Below are 22,447 nucleotides of genomic sequence, written 5' to 3' on the forward strand. Positions count from 1 at the left end.
ACGGCATGTGGGATCCTCCCAGACCAGGGCTCAAACCCTTGTCCCCTGCATTAGCAGGCAGATGCTCAACCACTACTCCACCAGGGAAGCCCGACAGTCTTTATTTTGTGTCACATATTTTTCCCTCTCAGTTTCCTAGAGTTAATTATTTCGTGTCAGTGTCATCATTTTACCAATCCAGAGCCTCCTCAGTTCCCTCAAGGGATTGGGAGTGTCTTATATTGCCACCATTTTTAGCACCTAAATTACTGTTTTTATTTCTCAGAAATTCTCGCAGGTTCATTTCCTCCTTCAGTAAAGCATGGTTGTGAGGGAGTGCTGTGGTGCCCTTGCTGTTTGAGAGGCCAGTTTCTACATTTATCTCCTCGTTACTTATCTCCACTTTAGTGATGGGTATGTTTTGCAAAGTGCCTTACTTCTCTTTGTAGTACAGCAGCAGGAAGTTGCTGCTGATTGGTGTTACTTGGAACTTACCTCTGCTGTTCCTATACCTGCTTTCCCCTCTTTCTCTCCTTTCAGTTTAAGTTTTTTGTTTTAAGGTATTTTTATTTAATTTATTTATTTTGGGCTGCGTTGGGTCTTTGTTGCTGTGCGTAGGATTTCTCTAGTTTCAGCGAGCGGGGGCTTCTCATTATGGTGGCTTCTCTTGTTGCAGAGCACGGGCTCTAGGGTGCGCGGGCTTCAGTAGTTGTGGCACATGGGCCCAGTAGTTGTGGCTCACGGGCTCTAGAGTACAGGCTCAGTAGTTGTGGCACACAGGCTTAGTTGCTCCGCAGCATGTGGGATATTCCCGGACCAGGGCTTGAACCCGTGTCCCCTGCGTTGGGAGGCGGATTCTTAACCACTGTGCCACCAGGGAAGCCCTCAGTTTAAATTAATATTTGATATTTGTGTGAAAATCATAGAACCTCAGGGTTAAAAAGCATTTCTGATGTTGGCTAGTCCAGGCATTCCCTGGATGTTTGACTCTGTCCCCAGCACCCCTGAAAGGTGGTGGGATGGTTTCAGGGCCTCCCCAGATGTGAATTGGCAGCCTGCCCCCCTTTTCCCTTAATTCATGCTCTGCTTGTTGTACCAGCCAGGATAGGCTGGCGGTGACACTGCTTCCAATCCATCCCTTGAAAAGTCATGAGGGTCATTTAGGTGGTACTTACCTTTCACCCTAAGCTCTTTTTTTTTCTTTTTTTAAATAAATTTGTTTATTTTTATTTTTGGCCGTGTTGGGTCTTCGTTGCTGCGTGCGGGCTTTCTGTTGCGGCAGGCGGGGGCTACTCTTCATTGCAGTGCGCGGGCTTCTCATTGTGGTGGCTCCTCTTGTTGCGGAGCACGGGCTCTAGGCGCGTGGGCTTCAGTAGTTGTGACACGCGGGATCAGTAGTTGTGGCTCACGGGCTCTAGAGCGCAGGCTCAGTAGTTGTGGCGCACGGGCTTAGTGGCTCCGCTGCATGTGGGATCTTCCCGGATCAGGGCATAAACCCGTGTCCCCTGCACTGGCAGGCGGATTCTTAACCACTGTGCCATCCGGGAAGCCCCTGAAGCTCTCTCTATATAGATAGTTCTGACAGAATAAACCCCTAAAAAATCTACAGCACAATGTAGCTGAGGCTGACTAGTGTATGTAACTCGTATTTTGACTATCTCACAGATTCTCTTTTGTGAGAAAATCGTTGAAGACTGAATTTCATTATGATTAGAGTTCACTTAATCTGGTATAATTTTCAAAGACCATTTGTGATTTTTTTTCCTTTGGGACACGGACCTCTCACTTTTGTGGCCTCTCCCGTCGCGGAGCACAGGCTCCGGATGCGCAGGCTCAGCGGCCATGGCTCACGGGCCCAGCCACTCCATGGCACGTGGGATCTTCCCGGACCGGGGCACGAACCCGTGTCCCCTGCATCGGCAGGCGGACTCTCAACCACTGCGCCACCAGGGAAGCCCGTGATAAATTTTTAACACTCACATTACCTACTTAGCCATCTCTAAGCTCTGAAGACCTTTAGAGATTTGTGCTTTGGCCCCATAATGTATATGTACTATCCTGGACATTTGCTTCGGTTACTAGGGAAAGATAGTTTAAATTATTCTTCTTTGGGACATTTTGTTAACAGCTAAACAAATAAGTGTTCTGTGGACTGTCTTTTGATTTTCAAAACAAGTAAAACCTGAAAATAAAGCAAAAACAAACAGGCAGACCCTCCAAAATATCAAACCAACAAATAACACCAACAAAATAATAAACAAAAGGGGGTTTGAGGCTAAAACATGGTAGAATTTGCTTCCTGGATTAAGTATGAAGTTCAGAATTCTGGCCCTGAAATGACTAGGGGGAGAAGAGATTCCACTAGATTCTGCTGCTGGCTTTTTAGGTAGTAAATGATAAATACTAGTCTTGATTTCATAAGAAAGGGGTTTAAATTTTTCTCACCTTCATCCTCAGGGCCACAGCTATCTGGCAGGATTGGTAGCAGAAAGCAATTTCCAGAGTAAGGCTGAGATCCTTTTCTTTTCTCTCCCGTAGACTACATTTGGTCAATTTTGTGGAACCTGTGGGCCTCAATTACTCCATGTTTATTCCTACCTTGCTGAATCAGGGCACCACTGCTCAGCAAGAGAAATGGCTGCTTTCATCCAAAGGACTCGAGATAATTGGCACCTACGCCCAGACGGAAATGGGCCACGGTTAGTCCACGCTTGAGGCTCAGCGGGTAACCCACCTCAGGACTTCAGTTAACAAATGACTCCTGGCAAACAAACAAAAATGACTCCTGGCATTTGACTTTTTTCTGCTGCTACACATTTGGGATTTTATTTTTAAATTGTTAAATCTTAAATAAAATTCAGCCTCTTATTTTCTGATAGTTTCTTTCCTCTTAAACTGGTCCAAGACTCTGGCCTGAAGCATCTGTCATTGTTATTTTTTTAAGGCTCGTTACCATTGCTGCATACAGCCATTAAAATGGGTGTTGAGCAGTTTGGAAAGATGGGGTTGAAAATATGACAAAGCGCCCCATTGTATTGGTGTCTGATTAAAGACTTAGTTGAAAATTAAGAGGGTTCATGCCTCAGCAGCATCTGGAAGATGCTCTGCTTTAATGAAGTTAAAGATGTGGATTTTAATGGGGCAGAGGGTTAGAGTGGTGAAGGTTGTGAGATGGTTTGGGCAAAAGTCCACAACGCTCTTCCTTTCTTTTTCATTTTTCTGTTCATGTCCGTGGACTTTATATTACCAGTAATTCTTGGTTAAATTGTTCCTAAAAACCGGGCTATTTCAAAAAGTTTTGTGTTCAGTCTTGTGAAACAGGTTTGTTTTCATAGATGAGACCACTGACAGGTTTGAGTGTCTTGGAATTTGAGCTGCCCGGTTCATAATGCTTCCCTTATGTAAATAAAGGAAAGTAAAGAAAAAGAATGAGAAAAGGATGCAGATATCAGGTAGGCTTCATTTTTGTGTTTGATTTGGTGCTTTTTGGTTTGCAGATTGGTTTAAGGAAATGTTCTTTCCCATAATGCCTGTGGGAACTGCAGATTCTCCTGGTACAGTTTTATGAACACCCTGCCAAACACCTGTGGCCATCTCAGGATGGCCAACACTGAGATGACAGACCTGAAGGAAGGTGTCCTAATGGAAGGAATATCACGTTCCTACAGTGTTCCTCTCTTGGAGTGTGCACGGGTGTTTTGTAATCTTGAGATAGCTTTGAAATGGGCATAAGCTGTAAACTGTTGTGAGGCTAAGTGAGTCTGATCTGTGTATCTCTTGTTGGTCTAATCCTTCTGCCTCTATTTATAAGGTACATTTCAAATGTATGTTTGAAGGAAAAGAGGAGGAAATGAAGACTTGAACTTCACTGGTTTGAGGAGCCCGGAATGTTGGACTGAGATCCTGTGTTGCTCTGGGCGAGTTTGCATTTGTTAGAGTTTTCTTTCCCTTATTCCTTCTAGTTTTCGAATGCTTTTGTATTCGAACCAACTTTGTCTCAATCTCTATGGTTCATTTGGAGAACAGAGTTTTAAGATTAGGTCTTGTTTCTTGCTGGAACTTTGTCAGTTCATATTAGTTGTGCTTCGCTGACTGCTGTTCTTTTCCAGAGAAGCCAGTCAGTTCGTTGGCTAACTTGCATCCTGTGACAGTACAGTCTTATGTAGAATACATAAAAAGTACTTCAACATCAGCGGGATCGGCAGTAGAGCAACTTGTACAGGATGATTTGACCATTTAAATTCTGAGACTTTGGAACATTGGTCAACAGTGATTATCTAAGTGTTCTCACTGAATTGGCTGTAACTTCGAGTTTGGGATTCTTTCACCTCTAGGTAGCCGCTGAGAAGTGAAGAGACTCAAAATTTCTCAGGCTTATTCTAGAATCCTCAAGAATCTTAAAATTCAACCACATGCAGAAAGTCTAGGTCACCAGTTTTCTCTCTTCCCTCTAGAATTGTGTCTTCCTTCCTCTAAATACACACCTGTCTGTATAGGCACACAAGCCCCAACACACATTTGGTCTGTGGGTGCGCGAGCCTTAATCAAAGGCAGAGGCCTGGACCAAGGAGGGCACCCTCTTCCTGGGGTTCTGGTGTTAAAGGGACAGTCTGGGACATGGTCCAGGGGTATTATCCTGACTGTACGTTTCTCCAGGTCACAAAGCAAGTAATGTGTTTGGTCTTCACAGGTATTTGATCATTTCACGTTCTGGCCACTTAATAGGAATTCTTCTTGCCTTGTCTATTATTGTTATTTTAATTATTAAGGAGAATAGAGCTTATGTAGTACATACTTATCATCCTTGAAGATGGTGCAGATTCTTTTCAAATTCCTATCACTAATACTCAAATGTGAAAATACTCTTCCTTTGAAACTTGAAAAATAAATAGTAAACTCGATTTTGTAAGTCACTAATCTTTCTCTCCCTGTATCTCACTGCTCTGTCTCTCCGAGAGTCTCCTGTCTTCTTTTTCCAGGAGGGATTCTCTTACCTTTTGGACTTCCCATGAGACTTGCTCCTGGGTATTCTAATTTCCCCACTGTTGGTAATAACAATATCAGTCTCTTTACAGAAACTGTGTTCTTTGGGTTATGCCTTTGGAATATCTTTCTCAGAAATGAGTTACTACATTTGAAGGGAATGAACACTTTATAGCTTCTGTTGCTCAAGACATGGAACACGTTTTGATGTACTTCGTGTGCTTGTGTCTCCATAGTCCCATCAACATGATTACTTTGGTTTTTTGCTGCTTTTGTATATATCTAAGAGTTAAAGTTTTAATTCTTCCAGTGCTAGTGAGCCTGGATGTTACATGTTTAGCTTACTGTAAACTGGGTTTTTCTCCTTTGAGTATTGAATAAATAGAATCTGCGTATTGATCTTACAAGATTTTATTGTATCCTTCCAATATTTCTTTCTATTGCCTCTGTTTGATTAAACATTTTGGCATTATGTATTCAATGCATCCTTCTCTGAGTAGGTATAAATTTTCTTCTTCCCGTATCTTGGATAATTATCTTCTATATGATTCCCTTTTTTGTTTTGATTTGTGTTTAATGCTTTGACTTGTGTATGATACAGAGATGAGTGAACCTCATACTATTTTTATGTTTATTAACTAGTAGCTCTTCCCCCTTGTTATGTTCTTTCTGGAGAGTTTTGTAATAGTTTCAGTTTATTTATGGAACCTTAAACATATTACATTAATTTTTTTCTCTATTTTTCTCCTGACATCATAAGCTTTGGCCCATTGTTGCTTTTTAAGATATATAAAAATCTGATAGAATAAGCCTACTATTGCCATATTTCAATTTATATGTATTTGGTGTTCTTGCATACTTATTCTTCTAGATGAATTCTGATCTCAATTTGCCAAGTTCGAAAACATTCTGTAGGAATTTAAAACCCATTACCTTAAATCCCTGTATTTTCTTGGGAAGTATTAATTTTACTTAGTCCTCTCAGCCAAGAATTAGCAATTTCTTCCCTATTGTTCATTTTCATATTTTTTATTCATCCTGTTAGGTATTTATATTTTCTCTTAATTAAATCTGTAATATTCTGAGCTAAGTTTTTAAAAATATTTTGTTGCTGTTATAAATCACCTTTCTCTTTTCCCAGGGTTTTCTATTTGAATGGCTCTAATGGATAAGAATGAGTGATTTTTTTTTTTAATCCTGTTTTTCTAAATTCATTTATTATTGATGGTGTTTTGTTTTTGTTGATTTCCCAGGATTATAATCATACTGTCCGTGGAGATGCTATTTTGATTTCTTCCTTTCTCATATATTACTAATCTAATCATTTTGTCCTCAGTATTGACTGCTAGCCTTCCCAGCCCTGTATCATGTAGGAGAGCCTGGGAAGGCCTTCTGGTGCTACGGTTTTGAAAGAATTGACTCCAGCTCTTTATCAAGCAAAATGTTGGTGCTTTGCAATTTTAAAATAAATAAATTAAAAATAATATATGTTCTTTATCATGCATAAAGAGTATAGCAAATAACTTGATTTAAATCAAGAACTATCCAGGTCACTTTCTCCTCGTAACATTTCTGCATTTCATATGCTCCTGAATAATCCTTATCCTAGTCCCAAGAGACATTTTTCTCCTGAAAACATTTTTCTGCTTCAAGACGGTTTCTGATTATAAGTAGTTTTACCCCTGCCCTCCTGAGTGTGCTCTGTGGTGACCCTCGGTGCCCCTCATTATTCCCGAATACACGCCCACCCATGACGAGTCTGATGGGCGCCTCTGAATGGCCTCTCCTTCACCAGGAATCGCTCTGGTTTCTAGTCATGGAAAGTAGCCTCTCAGCACCATGAGTGGTTGGCCCCAGGCCACGGCTTTCAGTCCGACTTCAGTGTTTTCTTCTTTTAGCTCCCAGGTGCACATTAATTTTTCCTCCTACACATCATTCTTTTAAAAACAGCACAGTTGACATTGCTGTTTGTGCGTGAAAGGTACTCTCTCATCCCTGGAATGTGTTTTTCCAGGGATTTCCACTTTTTTTCTTTTTTTTAACTTTTTATTTTGAAATGATTACAGATGCATAGGAAGTTGCAAAAATAGCACGGAGACGTCCCGTGAACCTTTCACCCAGTTTGCACCGGTGGTGACATCTTACAGGATTTCCACTTTGATGCTCCCAAGTCTAGCTCGGATTTTGGCAAGTCTTTCTAGTGCTCCCACCGTTGTCCTCAGCCCAGCTTGCACTAGAAGACATGATTAGGAGACGAGATTCTTGTCCTTGTTTTGCCATTCTCTTTTTGACCTGAAGACACATAATTCATCTCAGGTTTAATTTCTCTGTAAAATCAGGAAGTTATTCATGCATTCTTCAACCTTTATGTGATTGGTTAGCTGAAAGCTCAGCCCACCCCCACCCTCATTGGAGGATATCACACATCAGCCCCTGCCTAGAGCACCCTGTCCTGATTATTTTCCTCCTCGAGTGGAACAGTCGGAGAAATTTTGAAACTGAAATGTTTAGGCTCATTTCTAAGATAATGAGCACAGTAAGAGTAATATAGAATTGATTAATTTTGAGCTGGAAGTTAAATAAAATGGCAGTAACATGCAACATTACAAAGCCATATAGAACTATTTCCTATCAGAAATAAATTCACATAAAAGTCTAAGGCACCTGCAAATTTTTAATGGAAAAGAATGACTTTAGAAAGTGGATTTAAAATGACAACTAACATGTTTATTATCACTTGTGATAATTCCCATATAATTGTAATGGAGAGCTTGTTACGCATGAATCTGTTGTTTGTAAATGTTACGGTCTTCACTAAAAATCGCGTGTCTTTTTATTTCTGAAATTAATTATGGGGATGAAGAGCACTGTCAATTTTTGTATTACATTGTTTCTGTAGCATGTGGCCGGATATTTGTGATGGATCCAAATGAAATGACCAGAATTATGTGAGGAATGTGGATTAATGCTGGATGTTTTATGGACAAACAAAAAAGATTCTAGCCTAGAAGCATTATTGGAATTAGATCCTGGAAAAACTTTTGTCCAAGAGAACCACTGTGTTCTCCTGTCTCAACTTTTCATTAGAATAAATAAGTCATTGTACAACTTAAATTCTCCATTCCATCCAGCCTTTTCGGGTTTTTTATTTACTTTAATTGCAAGGCTCGGGTCCTCTGCCTTGCTCACATGATCTTGTGCTGCACAGGCTTTGGCATTGGTAGCCGATACCTACCGAGATTAATTAATTTTAGAGATGAGTAGCATCAGAAAATACTTCTCGCCAACGTAAGAAAAATGGAAATTGCTAAGAGTTATAAAGTAATACAGACGGGGCAGTGCTCCCATCCATGATCAAGTCCACCCATTAATTCATACTTAACAGAAGGGTTTTTTTTCTCCTTCCCTTGCTCTGTTTGTTCAAATTGCTGCTTCTCTCACACCTGATGACTCTTCTCTCAAATGCCCACCCTTGGTATTTCTTTGAAGCTTTGTGCACCGAGGGCAGTCTGGGCCTCTGGATCTTCACTTGGGCATGTTCCTGCCCACCTTGCTTCACCAGGCAACCGAGGAACAGCAGGAACGCTTCTTCGTGCCCGCCTGGAACTTGGAGATCATTGGCACTTATGCCCAGACAGAGATGGGTCATGGTACGGTGCATTCAGTCTACCTTCTGGGATGGGCGGGGCTCTTCGAGCTTAGCATGCATGGAGTGTCCACCACGTGTCAGCAGTGGCATGTCCACGTGCTGTGTAAGATCTGTTTAAATGCAGTCTTTCTGCAGCGGCCAGGGTTTTCACACATATAAGTCTTGGCATAGACAGTGCTTTGGTCGGTGGAAATTAAAGCTCATATTACCACAGACGTGCTGATTGATTACTCATGGCTCCCCTTCAGAAGCTCAAGAATTACAAGTCAGGCCTTACTTAATAAGTGATTTTTCAAGTTTACTGAAGTTGTATGGAATTTGTGTGTATATAGAGTCTGAACCCATCTTTTTCTTCATTCCTATCTGATTATCTGCTACTGATACCTTAATGAACTTGCACAGATTGCAGAAGAAATACAGATTAATAGAATGTGTGCTCTTTGACTTGCTGAAGGGAAATGAGTGGCTTATATAACCAAAACATGCAGCATTTTGTACCTTGACATTATTTGTGCCTGATTCAGTAAATTCATTAAAGTTCTGAAAGTGGCTTTGGCCAAAGTTTAGAAAAAATAAGATAAGTTGTACTTCCGGGCAGTTGATTTCACACTCTGTATGTACCGCCTTTCTTTCTTCTTTTTTTTTAAAAAAATTATTTATTTATTTTTGGCTGCGTTGGGTCTTCGTTGCTGTGCGTGGGCTTTCTCTAGTTGCGGAGAGTTGGGCTACCCTTCATTGTGGTGCATGGGCTTCTCACTGCGTGGCTTCTCTTATTGGGGAGCACAGGCTCTAGGTGCGTGGGCTTCAGTAGTTGTGGCATGTGGGCTCAGTAGTTGTGGCTCACGGGCTGTAGAGCGCAGGCGCAGTAGTTGTGGTGCACAGGCTTAGTTGCTCCGCGGCATGTGGGATCTTCCCGGACCAGGGATGGAATCCGTGTCCCCTGCATTGACAGGCGGATTCTTGACCAGTGCGCCACCAGGGAAGTCCCTGTACCACCTTTCTTTTTTCTTTCCATCCCTCACCTGTCTTCTCCTGTGAACTGGATGGGTCTGGAGGTGGTGGCTGTGCCTGGTAGCATCCGTTCCACATTGGTATCTGTGTTTGCCATTCATTTACTTCTGGCTTATCTTTTCCTACTCAGACATTTCAGAACAGCTGGTCTAGTGTATATTTGCCACTTGCTCCTTATTCCTGTACAACTTCATCTTCATTTGATTGCTAATTTGGCTTTCAGCTTCCATGGTAAATAGTATTTTAGAGGATTTTCCTAAGACTCGAAGTGGAATACTATTTGATTCAGTTGTGCATTTGAAAACGTTTTGTCATTACCTGTTCTGTTTAATATGCTACCTCGTTCTCTCTAAAAGTTTCTTCTTTGGTGAAAGGAGTCTTAGTGTCTGATTCCTTGATTCCCACACAGGGGAAGGTTGTGGATCACACATAAACTGTCCATTTCCGTTATTTAACTCGGGAGTTTCTAAGTGTTTCACAGTTTAAGTGTTCAGTGAGATCTGGCATTATCAAAACAGTTGGTAAAAGGTTCTCAGCATTGGCTACAGGATAGTATTACTAGGGAGGGTGTCACTTAGAACATTTTTCTGTAACTTTTTTCAAATAATTTTGGCGCGTTTGTATTAGGATTTAAAACACAAATCCCTGTCCATCTCCATTATACATAAAAACGGAAACTCTTCCTAGTCACACTAGTGAACCAGCCAGGAATAAGTTAAGGCTTAGCGTTGAGTCTGCAGGGTGAACTTGGACCTCATTATTGGACTTTCTGAAATTAAAAAAAGTCACTGTTCCAGGTCTTTTCCGCATGACTGTTATAACTTTTTTTTTGCCGCACCGGGAGGCATGTGGGATCTCAGTTCCCCAACCAGGGATTGAACCCACGCCCCCTGCATTGGAAGCGCGGAGTCTTAACCATTGGAGTGCCAGGGAAGTCCTGGTTATAATTTTTTTTAAGTTCTTGTTTTCCTTTCTAGCATTCATTCTGAAATAAATTCTCAGTTTACAAGAACTTTAGTCGGAGTCTCTTCCTGTCACGTGTTCTCATTCTTTGTTATAATACAGAGTTCCAGAACATTGCATTGGTGTGTTAGACACAATACAAATGAGTTGAAATTGGCACACTAACAACTTAGATATGCCTTTAAAAGGTCAGTTAGCTTCCCTGTTAAATTCGTATCCTGTGACCTTACGAAACTATGATTCTAATCTGCCTTTATTTTACATTTTCTTTTGGTTGATCTAAATAAATGTTCCATATCCACTGCCACAGAAGTGCACTAAATCAAGTACAGAAATGGAATATGCTTGACATTTATATGTTCAGTTTAATAGGAACAAATCAGGAAATTACATATTAATCAAGCGTAGGAAATTACGTATCTTGGTTATCAGCCGTTTGTAGTTCATCTACAGATGTTTTGTTGTTGTTAGATTTTGTTACTCTCTGAGATGCTAGAGCTTTAAAGGACTGGGCAGGAGATTTTACCCTGTACCTATATTTTCCCATATTCTATCTGAAGTAGGTGTAATTCATTTTCTTAGGAACTCATCTTCGAGGCTTGGAAACCACAGCCACTTATGACCCTGAAACCCAGGAGTTCATTCTTAATAGTCCTACTGTGACCTCCATCAAGTGGTGGCCGGGTGGGCGTAAGTGAATTTTTTAACAGTTATTGGATGTTTTAAGATTTATTATAACGTGTTTAGAATGTAGAGCTTATATGCGAATATAATTTTGAAATATAGAAAAAGCTCTTAGAGCTTAAACTATTCTAAGCTATTTCACATTCTCTTGTGTTGCATGTTACAGATATTTATACGTTTTGCAAAGCTCAGAAAGGGCAGCTATCTTACTCTGCTTTTCATTTAAATATTCTCGTGTGTTAGCACTGTTTCCATAGTCATCATTTAGAGTAATTTAGTTTTCCCTGTTTGGTTTGTCATTTCCATACTGGAAAGCATTTGAGTTGTTTTCAAATTTGTATTATAAATAGCTTTGACAGGAAATTTATTTAATATCATCTTCTATTCTGAGTTGTTGTTTTAGGATATATATTTCAGATGAGATTAGTGGTTGAAGGACTAAGTTACATTTTGATAGGAAAAAAACTAGCATGCAAAAAAAGAAATATTTCTGGATGCGCTAACCAAAAATCTCTTAAAGCAGCTGTATCCCATAGTACTTTCTGCAATGATGGAATATTCTCTGTCTTTGCTGTTCAGTATGGTAGCTACTAGCCACTTTCAGCTTTTGAGCACTTGAAATGTAGCTAGCTGACTGAGTGACTGAATCTTTTATTTTATTTAATTATAATTAATTTAAATGTAAACAGCCACTTGTGGCTAGTGGCTACTGTTTTGGAAAGCCCTGCCTTAAGGGAGAAAAAGGATGTAATTTAAAGCAAGGTTCTAGGATTATCCTAAAAAATTATTTATGTAAATGAATGAAAAATAAGTAGAAAAGAAAGCTTACTTTTCAAAAATGCTATCAAATTAACATGCTGTACACCTTAAACTTAGACAATGTTATATGTCAATTATATCTCAATGAAAAATGTGTTTATGTATATTTTTAAAAATGAAGGATTGCCTTGCCAAAATTCAATGAATTTTAATAACTATCAGCTTAACTGGATTTCCTTCTGAAAACTAGGTGTGGCGCTGTCATAAGAAAAGCTCTCTGGGCACACTTTATTGATGGAATCTAGTGTTATATTTAACATATGCTTTTTTCCCCCCTCTTTCGTTTCTATGAAAATGTAAAAATGTTTGCTCACTTCCCTCTCTTGTTCTCTCTCATGTTGCAGTTGGAAAGACTTCAAATCATGCGATAGTACTCGCCCAACTCATCACTCAGGGGAAATGCTATGGATTGCATGCCTTCATTGTACCTATTCGTGAACTTGGGACCCATAAGCCTTTACCAGGTTAGAATTGTTCATCTGATGTTGAGGTGAAAATTAAACCAATCACTTTCTCCTGCAAAAAGTATAATACATAACTAAAGAAGAGGAGGGAAGCCCGGAATTCCAGAGCATAAACACCTTGTGACTTTCATCTGCGGTAGGTATTACTGTTGGAGACATTGGCCCCAAATTTGGCTATGATGAGATGGATAACGGCTACCTGAAGATGGACAGTTACCGCATCCCCCGGGAGAACATGCTGATGAAGCATGCTCAGGTATATTTAGACAGAAAATCGGAGGGGAGCTGTCAGATATGGGGATTTCAGTGGCTGTTGATAATCACGGCGTTAGAAGGATCTGGTTTTTTAGAAGGTACTAACAGATGTTTACTTCTGAAGCTGCTTTTATTATGACCATGAAATCGAAAGCAGTTGGCAGGTATGAAGAGCATGTTTTGTTTTGCTAAACCAGTGGGGCTCAAACTTTAGCCACGCATTAGAATCACCGGGAGGGCTGGCTAAAGCCTAGAGTGCTTGGCCCCTAGAGTTTCTGATTTAGGAGGTCAGGGTGGGGACTGAGCATCAGGTGATGCTGATGCTGCCTTTCTGGGGACCACACTTTGAGAACGACTTGCCTAAACTGCCACTTGGTTTTAACAGAAGGAAGCATCCATCTCATGTTCTTTTTCCAGGTGAAGCCCGATGGCACATACGTGAAACCCCTGAGTAACAAGCTGACCTACGGGACCATGGTGTTCATCAGGTCCTTCCTTGTGGGAGAATCTGCTCGGTGTCTGTCGAAGGCATGCACCATTGCCATCCGATACAGTGCCGTGAGGCATCAGTCTGAAATCAAGCCAGGGTAAGGGTGGAGTCTGAGATGAGCTTGGTACTGAAGAGACCCGGCTTGGACCCCATCCAAATATCAAAATTCCCAAATGTGTTGTAGAGAAAGTGCATTTGCTGTAAAATTAGCTAAGATGGCAGTGTACTGGGTCTGAGAACCTAGACTTCCCTTAAATGGAAAGATGAGAATAACCACCTAATTATTAACTTTTAACCTTCTAAGGAAAACAGTAATATTACTTGAGCTTTATACATGAAATGTTGAAAACACTGAAGGTGGTGTGAAGATTCTAGTTGCTACTAACAATTCCAAATCGGGTATAGTGAAAGTGACATTAAACTTGATTCTCTGTTGTGTTCATGGACATGGTTTATTCTTATTACTGCCTATTACTTGAGCATGACTCTTTGATAAACGTTTTACTCTTAGAGAAGGAATAAAGAAATTGATAAGAGCAGACCTGTTTAGACTTCAAATATTTAACTCAGTGCATTGGGTCTCCTCAGATTGTGATCAGAATATAGTTTATTCAGCCATCTAGACCCCTTTAACGTTGTCTTCCTCCTGTGAAGTTAATGAACGTTGGTTCCGGAAGTTGCCATGAGATACAATTTTCTTAGACTGGAAAGACTAAGAAAAACATGAAAGTCAGCTAGAAAATCCTGTCCACCTAACGCAGCTAGCTCATCAGGGTGGTTAAGCACGTGGTCTTCTACAGCCACATGCCCTAGATTTAAGTCAAGGATCTGCCACTTATTAGCTCTCTACCCTGGGTACGTTCTTAACCTCTCATTTTCTCCATCTGTAAAATGGGGGTAATAAAAGTTAACCTCACAGGATCTTTATAAGGATTCGATAAATTAGTCTTTCAAAGTGCTTAGACCAGAACCTGGCACATAGTAAGCTCTGTATAGGCATTTAATTTTTTTTTCCCCTTTTTATATATGCTTTAGTGAACCAGAACCACAGATTTTGGACTATCAAACCCAGCAGTATAAACTCTTTCCCCTCCTGGCCACTGCCTATGCCTTCCAGTTTGTAGGCGCATACATGAGAGAGACCTATCATCGGATTAATGAAGACATCAGCCAAGGGGACCTGAGTGAGCTGCCTGAGGTCTGCTTCATGTCTTGTTCCCTTGTGGGCACCCTTCTGGTTCATATTTGCCTACTGGATCATGTCCAGAGAAAATTAAACATTGGGATATCTTGAAAAGAATCCATATATTCTCAAAAGATAGAGAAAATTTTCTAATTGAGAGTAGATCAGATGTGAAGATGCGTGGGTTTGTTTTTAAGTTTCAGAATTACTATACCATGTTGGTCATTTATTAATCAAAGGAACTTAAGTGGTGCCTTTTTTTGCCAAGTAAAACAGTTCAGAAGGGAATGTGGGAATGTTACTAGTTCAGGCCAATCAGATGAGCATGCTTTTCAGTTTACATGGCATAGCAAGTGATTTTGTTTGGCTTTTGTTTGTTTGTTTGTTTATTTTGGCTACGCCACGTGGTTTGGGGGACCTTAGTTCCCTGACCAGGAACCCGGGTCCCTGGCAGTGAAAGCGTGGAGTCCTAACCACTGGACCACCAGGGACGTCCCTGCCGAATGATTTTGAAAGTGACGAGTGCTGTTAAGTGAGGCTAAGTGTGTCTCATTGGAATGTGGGCTGCCAGCACTGCAGATGTTCTGATGACCTGTGCTTCCCCCTTCAGCTTCACGCCCTCACTGCCGGGCTGAAGGCTTTCACGTCCTGGACGACTAACACTGGTATTGAAGCATGTCGGATGGCTTGTGGCGGGCATGGCTATTCTCACTGCAGTGGACTTCCAAATATTTACGTCAATTTTACCCCAACCTGCACCTTCGAGGGAGAAAACACTGTCATGATGCTACAGACGGCCAGGTGGGAATCTAATTCATGATTTCTCATATGTGTTCTCAAGAATGTTCGAGTCTTTTCCATTGGTTCTTATTCCCATGTTTTCTCTTCTCATTATATTTGTTCCAGAAAGATGTCATTTTTGCCTTCCATCCTGACCCACGGTTTTTTTCTTGGGTTCAGGCTAGTATGAAACAGCTGTCACACAGCTTAAAGTCAGTTCAGGAGTTGGTTTTATTTCTCTTTCACGAGAAGCATAGCTGCTGAAAGCATGTGTCCTGGTGACTTTCAGGTTCCTGATGAAAAGTTATGACCAGGTGCACTCTGGCAAGTTGGTGTGTGGCATGGTGTCCTACTTGAATGACCTGCCCAGCCAGCACATCCAGCCGCAGCAGGTGGCCGTCTGGCCAACCGCGGTGGATATCAACAGCCCTGACAGCCTGACAGAAGCGTACAAGCTTCGTGCGGCCAGGTGAGCACACCCTCAAGAGCTGGGACGGGGCCGTGGGGGCCTCTGTGGCCAGGGGCTTGACAGGAGAGGCAGAGGGCGCAAGTACTAGAGGTCACTTCCTTGAGCTCCAGTTTTCCAGTTCTTTTCTTTTTTTAACAGATTAGTAGAAATTGCTGCGAAACACCTTCAAACTGAAGTGATGCACAGAAAAAGCAAGGAGGTAGCGTGGAACCTAACTTCCATTGACCTCGTTCAAGCAAGTGAGGTCAGCGATGGTCCCCCCTCCCCCTCCCTTCTCCATCCTTCACCCCTCCCCTCGGTTTCTTAGTGCAGAAACCGTATCACTGTTGAGTCTCTTTCAAAGGTTCTTGCACTCTGGTGTTTTCTTTTTATCTAGGCACATTGCCACTATGTGGCGGTTAAGCTCTTTTCAGAAAAACTCCTCCAAATTCAAGAGAAATCCATCCAAGCCGTCTTAAGGAATTTGTGTCTCTTGTATTGTCTGTATGGAATCAGTCGGAACGCAGGGGATTTTCTTCAGGTATTTTCTAAGTTTAAGTCCTTTTATTTATGTGTTTCTTAATTTTTTATAGAAAAATAATTGTGGTTTGCTTTGTGGTTGTATGTGTACATATACATATATAAATATATTTATACGTACCTATGTAATATCTCTGTCTGCTTGCTTGTTTCTCTTAGGGGAGCATCATGACGGAGTCTCAAATCACCCAAGTGAATGAGCGCATAAGGGAGTTACTGACTGTGATTCGCCCTGACGCCGTTGCTCTGGTTGATGCATTTGATTTTCAGGATGTGACACTGGGCTCTGTGCTTGGCCGCTATGATGGGAATGTGTACGAAAACTTGTTTGAATGGGCCAAGAAATCCCCACTGAACAAAACAGAGGTGAAAAAAAAAAAAAATGTCTTTTCACCTTTTGAAATTGTTCATGTAAATACAAGGCAGGAAAGACCTCTGAGTGATCATCTGTGAAAGCTTTGAAAGCTCTCATGGCCACTTCGGACAGTCTCTTTATTTGAGCAGCAGGTTCTGAAGGGAACAAGGTCATTCCTGCAGTGTGCAGAGTTTTTAGTTTTCCCCAACTATTTAGCAACAATTGAAAAATTTCAAATGTATACACAAATAGAATACTCCAGTACATCTCCCCCGTACCCTTTGTCATGTTTCAGCAACTGTCTGCTCAGGGCCAGTTGCATTTCATCTGAACCTCCCAGCTAAGAATTATTTTGAGGCAAATCCAAGGTATCAGATAATTTTATTCATAGATATTTCAGTATGTATCTCTAAAAGATAAGGACTCTTCTTAAAAACATAAACACAATGCCATTCTCACACCTAAACAAATTAACAATAATTCTTTAATATCATGAACTACTACCCAGTCAGTGTCCAGATTTCCCCAGTTAGCTCAATTCCTTTTTTCTCCCCACTTCGGATTTTTTGAATCAGGATCCAAATAAGGTTCAGATAATTTCTTGATTAAAAGTATGCTATTTTATTTTATTTTATTAATACATTTATTTATTTAGTTTTGGCTATGTTGGGTCTTTGCTGCTGTGTGTGGGCTCTCTCTAGTTGCAGCGAGCAGGGTCTCCTCTTCGTTGCAGTACACGGGCTTCTCACTGCGGTGGCCTCTCTTGTTGCGAAGCATGGGCTCTGGGCACACGGGCTTCAGTAGTTGTGGTTCGTAGGCTCTAGAGCGCAGGCTCAGTCGTTGTGGTGCACGGGCTTAGTTGCTCCGCAGCATGTGGGATCTTCCCAGACCAGGGCTCGAACCCGTGTGTCCCCTGCATTGGCAGGCAGATTCTTAACCACTGTGCCACCAGGGAAGTCCAAGTATGCTTTTTTTTTTTTGTGGTACGCGGTCCCCTCACCGCTGCGGCCTCTCCCGTTGCGGAGCACAGGCTCCGGACGCGCAGGCTCAGCGGCCACGGCTCACGGGCCCAGCCGCTCCACGGCACGCAGGATCCTCCTGGACCGGGGCACGAACCCGTGTCCCCTGCACCGGCAGGAGGACTCTCAACCACTGCGCCACCAGGGAAGCCCCAAGTATGCTATTTTAAATTGCAAAATCTGTATCAGTAATTTTTTCTCTCCCTTCCCTGCAGGTCCATGAATCTTACCACAAGCACCTAAAGTCACTGCAGTCCAAGCTCTGAAGTGTCTTGAGGACAAGTTCAATCTGCTCCCAAAAGTAACTGTACTCTACTCCCCTTATACCTGTCACACAGATTTGCGTGGAATCTTTATCAAATTTAGAAAAGCTAGAGCAAATGATAAATTGACCCTTTTCTCTTTTTATAAATGAAAAAAAAAAACAGATTTGAGATTAAAGGGAAAAAACCAGATGTGCTTTACAGGTGCAATTAACGCTGAAAGAGACCTGTTAAGCATTCAGAAAAAGCTTTAAGAAATGCATTGTGACTTCCATCTGTAATGCTGCTGATCCCAGGAGGCCAGGACTTTTGATAATTAGTAGAATTTAACTACTAAGTAGTTAATTATTTTCACATCTTAATTGCTAATCACTGGATATGCAAGTGTTTTTAAGCACAGGTATTTTTTAAGTGGGGGTAGAACCCTTCCAAGCTTTCCTGCTAATTGTCCTACCACTCCTGCCGTGGGCCCTGACTAGAAAGCAGCTGAAGAAGAGGGACTGGGGAAAGAAACTAATCAGGAAACTTGGTGGGGGGTGGGGGGGGTGGGGGGGTGGGGGTGGCTGCATGCATGTTTAAGACATTGACATGTTTCCTGCCTGCTTGCCCTCCTTTGCTGGTGTATTGTTCCTGTCTACCTGTTCACAGTAGCATTTTTCTAACACAAGGGTTTCTTCATCACAGGCTACTACAGGGTCACTGCCCCATTTGATTAGGAACTAATCTTCCACTGAAGGGTTTCCCTAAATTGTTGCTCTCGTAGCAGTACAGCTCCCTTCGCCCCAACTTCTTGGGAAGGGGTAGACAGCAAAGTTATCTCTACATGTAACTTTTGGCAACTGACGGGACCTCCAAATCAGTGCTTTTGATCTCCCTCTCTCTCTCTCTCCCTCCCTCTCCCTCTCCTGAGAGAGATGCAAAAAAAAAGGAGAAAGAGAGAGTCACATTTCCTTCTTAGTAGAATAAGGGCAGGAAGAGCTATCAGCTATGGTTACTGTAACTTTGGTGACCATATTAACTAAGTTTTCTGGAACAATCCAGATTCCCCCCTCTATTCTATCACTTTGGTGTAAGCTGTTAAAATGCTCGGTGGTTACAGTGTCTGGCCTTACAAAAATAAAAGCGTCACTCACCGCCTCTTACACCCAGGAGTCGCACAGAAAGATCCTTTGACAAACCATGTGTTCTGATTTTTGGATCAGAAAATATAATCATTTTAAAAAAAAGAAAATATAATCATTGAAACTGTGGCTAAAGGATAAATGGAAGTTCCATAGAAAATCCATTTCTTATTGTATATCTGGCATTATTTTCAGTATGTTTCTAGGAGCTTTTTCTGACTTGCTAAAGTTTCCTTTCAGCTGAAATCTAATTTATACAATCATTCTATATTTAAAGGCTGAACATGTATCTCTTAATGATTTTTTTCTTAAAATCAGTGTAAAACAAGTCACTTGATTTTTTGTTTTTGTTAACTCTTTGTGACATCTGCCTCATGAAACCAGTTGTTCTAGCATCATTCTTGAGAATGTAGTATGTAATTTAGTGGAAATGTAATTCCTGTCTTGGGACCTGCCATAAAATCTACCCCAATGGAACGTATAATAGGAGATGAGGTCCAACAGAAGAAATACTGTCAGTTGACACAAGCCTTAATCTTTCCACCAGGAGAACTGATTGATAATTGTGTTAAGACTGAAGTAAAAAAGCACTCTGTTAATCTCATTTGGGTATATCTTTGACTAGATCAGATTCTGGGAAATAACAGAGTAAATTCAAATTCCTTAATATTGACCTGTTAAATGTAGAATTGTTTCCAATTAGGGGTTAAAAATCTTATTCACAGAGGGATATCCATGGTCAGGATCTAAGGGTGTTTGAAATGACACCCACCCAATCCAACTGCATAGATCTGGGATCTAAGCAGGTTGGAACAGGTGGTGGACTCTGCAGAACCACCTTCAGTCCAGCACCTTGAGTTTTATTTAAAAACAATCTGATATGGACAGTATTTTTATTAACATTGGAATGTTTTGTCTTGAACTTTGTTCTCTGTAATTAAAGAATAAAGATATCATAAAACCTCACTAATTTGTTACTATCAAGATGGAAAGAATGTGCCACATAACTAAACCTAAGTTTAAATTATGAAGAATTTTAAGATACAGGTATAGGTAACACTAAACAAAAAAAGGAAGGAATGAGAACTGCCTAAGCAGATAAGGCTGAATGGGCCGTGATGCTGTCATTGCAGAGTATCTGAGTGCTCTGTCCGTGCAGGAATACAGGTTTCTTGGCTGCTTGTAAGGAAGCAGCAGACCCAGCCTGCTGTCCCTTAGAAGCCAGACTTTGCCACAGATAAGTTTGGTTCTCTTGGGTTCTTTTATGAACCGTTTGCACAAAGAGTACAGATAAATTTCAACCTAACCTCCAAAATGATGGTAAATCTCAGTAGAATTAATGAGATTTTTCTGTTAGATGATACTGATACAAGCCTTTGAAGTTTCATAGAAGTTTTTGCTGTTTGTAATGGATGACGGTTGATACTTCCTCACGTATTTGGAGTTCTACTTCATGCTCTACTCAGTAGATACCAAGGTGTACTTAAGTGTTTGGACATTAATGACCTCAAAGCACAGTTGGCCCCAAAGCCTTTGGGGGCCTTCATATTCTTGTCTTCAGAACATAGTACTGCTAAGTAGCAGCTTATCTTCAGAGCATTCACTTAATTGCAACATTAATCACGTTCAGATACTTTCTGAGAACTCACTGCTTATAATTTCAGATACCACATACCTAGAGGCATTTAACAGTTCCTAAAGTTAACATGTCAGATCTTAATTCTTCGATTCTCATCAGTGCAGGGCATGGTCGGAGAAATATATTCAGATTCATCATCCTCGAGTCCTCTGGGGAACAAAAATTCCTTAGACGATTGATTGTTGATCAAAGTTCCTCCTACCCCTTTCTGAGTTTTTTCCATCCATCCTAATAGAAAGAGAGAGGATTAGATGCAGATAGCATGTAACACCCACTAATCTCTTTATACATGTGGAAGGGATTATAGCTCTTCAAGCAGTAGCTCTGCTGCGGCTGGAGAGAGGACCAGTGCCAGGAGAATGATGATTCTTCTTGAGACAAGTTTTTCTGAGTCTCCTCAGATAAAGGTTTTGATCATTTTCATGGAATAACACAGAGATCATCTCAGCTAATTGAATTATTTACTGATCCATTCCTGGAGGATTAGACCAAGTCATTGTAAATGATGAAAATGTATTTTCATTTTAAAATATTGGTGGAGTTTTGCTTATAGTTGTCCAAACTAAAATTTTCAGTACCTATTCCTGTGGTCCATGATAGTAAACTTAGAAACATAAGGAAATCTTACAGTTACTCGATGTTAGCTGTTGCAGACCTGCAAATTCCTAGATTGGAAGGGATTTTTGTTTGATTTTGATTTTGCCTTAAATTTAAGTGAGCCACTGATTATCTCTGGAAGATCACGGAAAATTGGGAGTGATTTTAAGAATTCCAAAGCAGGGACTTCCCTGGTGGCACAGTGGTTAAGAATCCACCTGCCAGTGCAGGGGACATGGATTCAAGCCCTGGTCCTGGAAGATACCACATGCCGCGGAGCAACTAAGCCCATGCGCCACAACTACTGAGCCTGCACTCTAGAGCCCGCGAGCCACAACTACTGAAGCCCGCACGCCTAGAGCCCGTGCTCCGCAACAAGAGAAGCCACCACAATGAGTAGCCCCCGCTTGCCGCAACTAGAGAATGCCGGCACGCAGCAACGAAGACCCAACACAGCCAAAAATAAATAACTTTTTTAAAAAATAATTTTTTTTAATGTATAAAAAGGAATTCTGAACCAAAATGTTTTGCCACATTACTGTCAACTTTCACAGATTAGGTAACAAATGTGCGATCTTCTGCATAATATTCCAACTGATGATTGCTACTTTGTAAACACCATTTTCTTTCCAATTGCTTTGGATTCAAGGAAATGACTTGTATCTTTTGAAGTGTGTAATTACTTTGCTACCTTTTTCCCCCTTAACTGTTGTGGTTTGAGTTTGGTTCCTACCTGACGAGATGCATTTAGCATGTATTGTTACCCATCCCTGGCAGGACGTGTCAGTGAGGGTGGGAGTACCAAGGAGGCGCGGGGGGTCCAAAGCGTGAGAATCATGGTTGTACAGCTGTGACCCACCAGATTTGCTGGGCCTGCGAATAAGCCAAACCACTAACCTCCTCTTCTTTTGTAAAACTGAAAAACCCTTAATAAAATCTAATCAACACAAAAAATGTCTATATTAGGTGATGGTGTTGGGTTTCATTCTGGCTTCCCAGCTCTGATTTTCATAATTGAACAGGAAGGGCACAGCTACTTTCCTAAGCTTTGGGGTGTGGAATAAATGCATATTTATAGTTTCACCACGTCCGTCTTCCACTCTTGACACATTTCTCACGCCCTGCACCTCTCCGCCAAGTCAGCCCTCTGAAGGGAGCTGGAAAAAATTAATATCCGCGCGCAAGGGGGATCCTAGTTCCCCGAC

General features: G+C 41.2%; 1 protein-coding gene across 2 annotated transcripts in view; it reads left to right on the top strand.

Moving 5' to 3' along the window:
- Positions 1 to 22,196, top strand: part of ACOX1 (acyl-CoA oxidase 1) — a 25,551-nt gene extending 3,355 nt beyond the window's left edge. The window contains exons 3-14 of one of the 2 annotated variants that reach the window (XM_059048078.2): positions 8,452 to 8,612; positions 11,168 to 11,275; positions 12,433 to 12,552; positions 12,693 to 12,808; positions 13,225 to 13,394; positions 14,333 to 14,495; positions 15,091 to 15,281; positions 15,550 to 15,729; positions 15,868 to 15,973; positions 16,106 to 16,249; positions 16,408 to 16,614; positions 17,838 to 22,196. In XM_059048078.2, coding sequence (XP_058904061.1) covers positions 8,452 to 8,612; positions 11,168 to 11,275; positions 12,433 to 12,552; positions 12,693 to 12,808; positions 13,225 to 13,394; positions 14,333 to 14,495; positions 15,091 to 15,281; positions 15,550 to 15,729; positions 15,868 to 15,973; positions 16,106 to 16,249; positions 16,408 to 16,614; positions 17,838 to 17,888 — 1,717 coding nt within the window. In that variant the 3' untranslated portion in view covers positions 17,889 to 22,196. Of the gene's footprint in view, positions 1 to 2,517; positions 2,679 to 8,451; positions 8,613 to 11,167; positions 11,276 to 12,432; positions 12,553 to 12,692; positions 12,809 to 13,224; positions 13,395 to 14,332; positions 14,496 to 15,090; positions 15,282 to 15,549; positions 15,730 to 15,867; positions 15,974 to 16,105; positions 16,250 to 16,407; positions 16,615 to 17,837 lie in introns of both variants that reach the window. The other variant, XM_059048079.2, reaches the window with a different exon arrangement.
- Positions 22,197 to 22,447: the final 251 nt, after the last annotated feature.

The sequence above is a fragment of the Kogia breviceps genome, chromosome 19, assembly GCF_026419965.1.
Source record: "Kogia breviceps isolate mKogBre1 chromosome 19, mKogBre1 haplotype 1, whole genome shotgun sequence".
NCBI classification, from domain to species: domain Eukaryota; kingdom Metazoa; phylum Chordata; class Mammalia; order Artiodactyla; family Physeteridae; genus Kogia; species Kogia breviceps.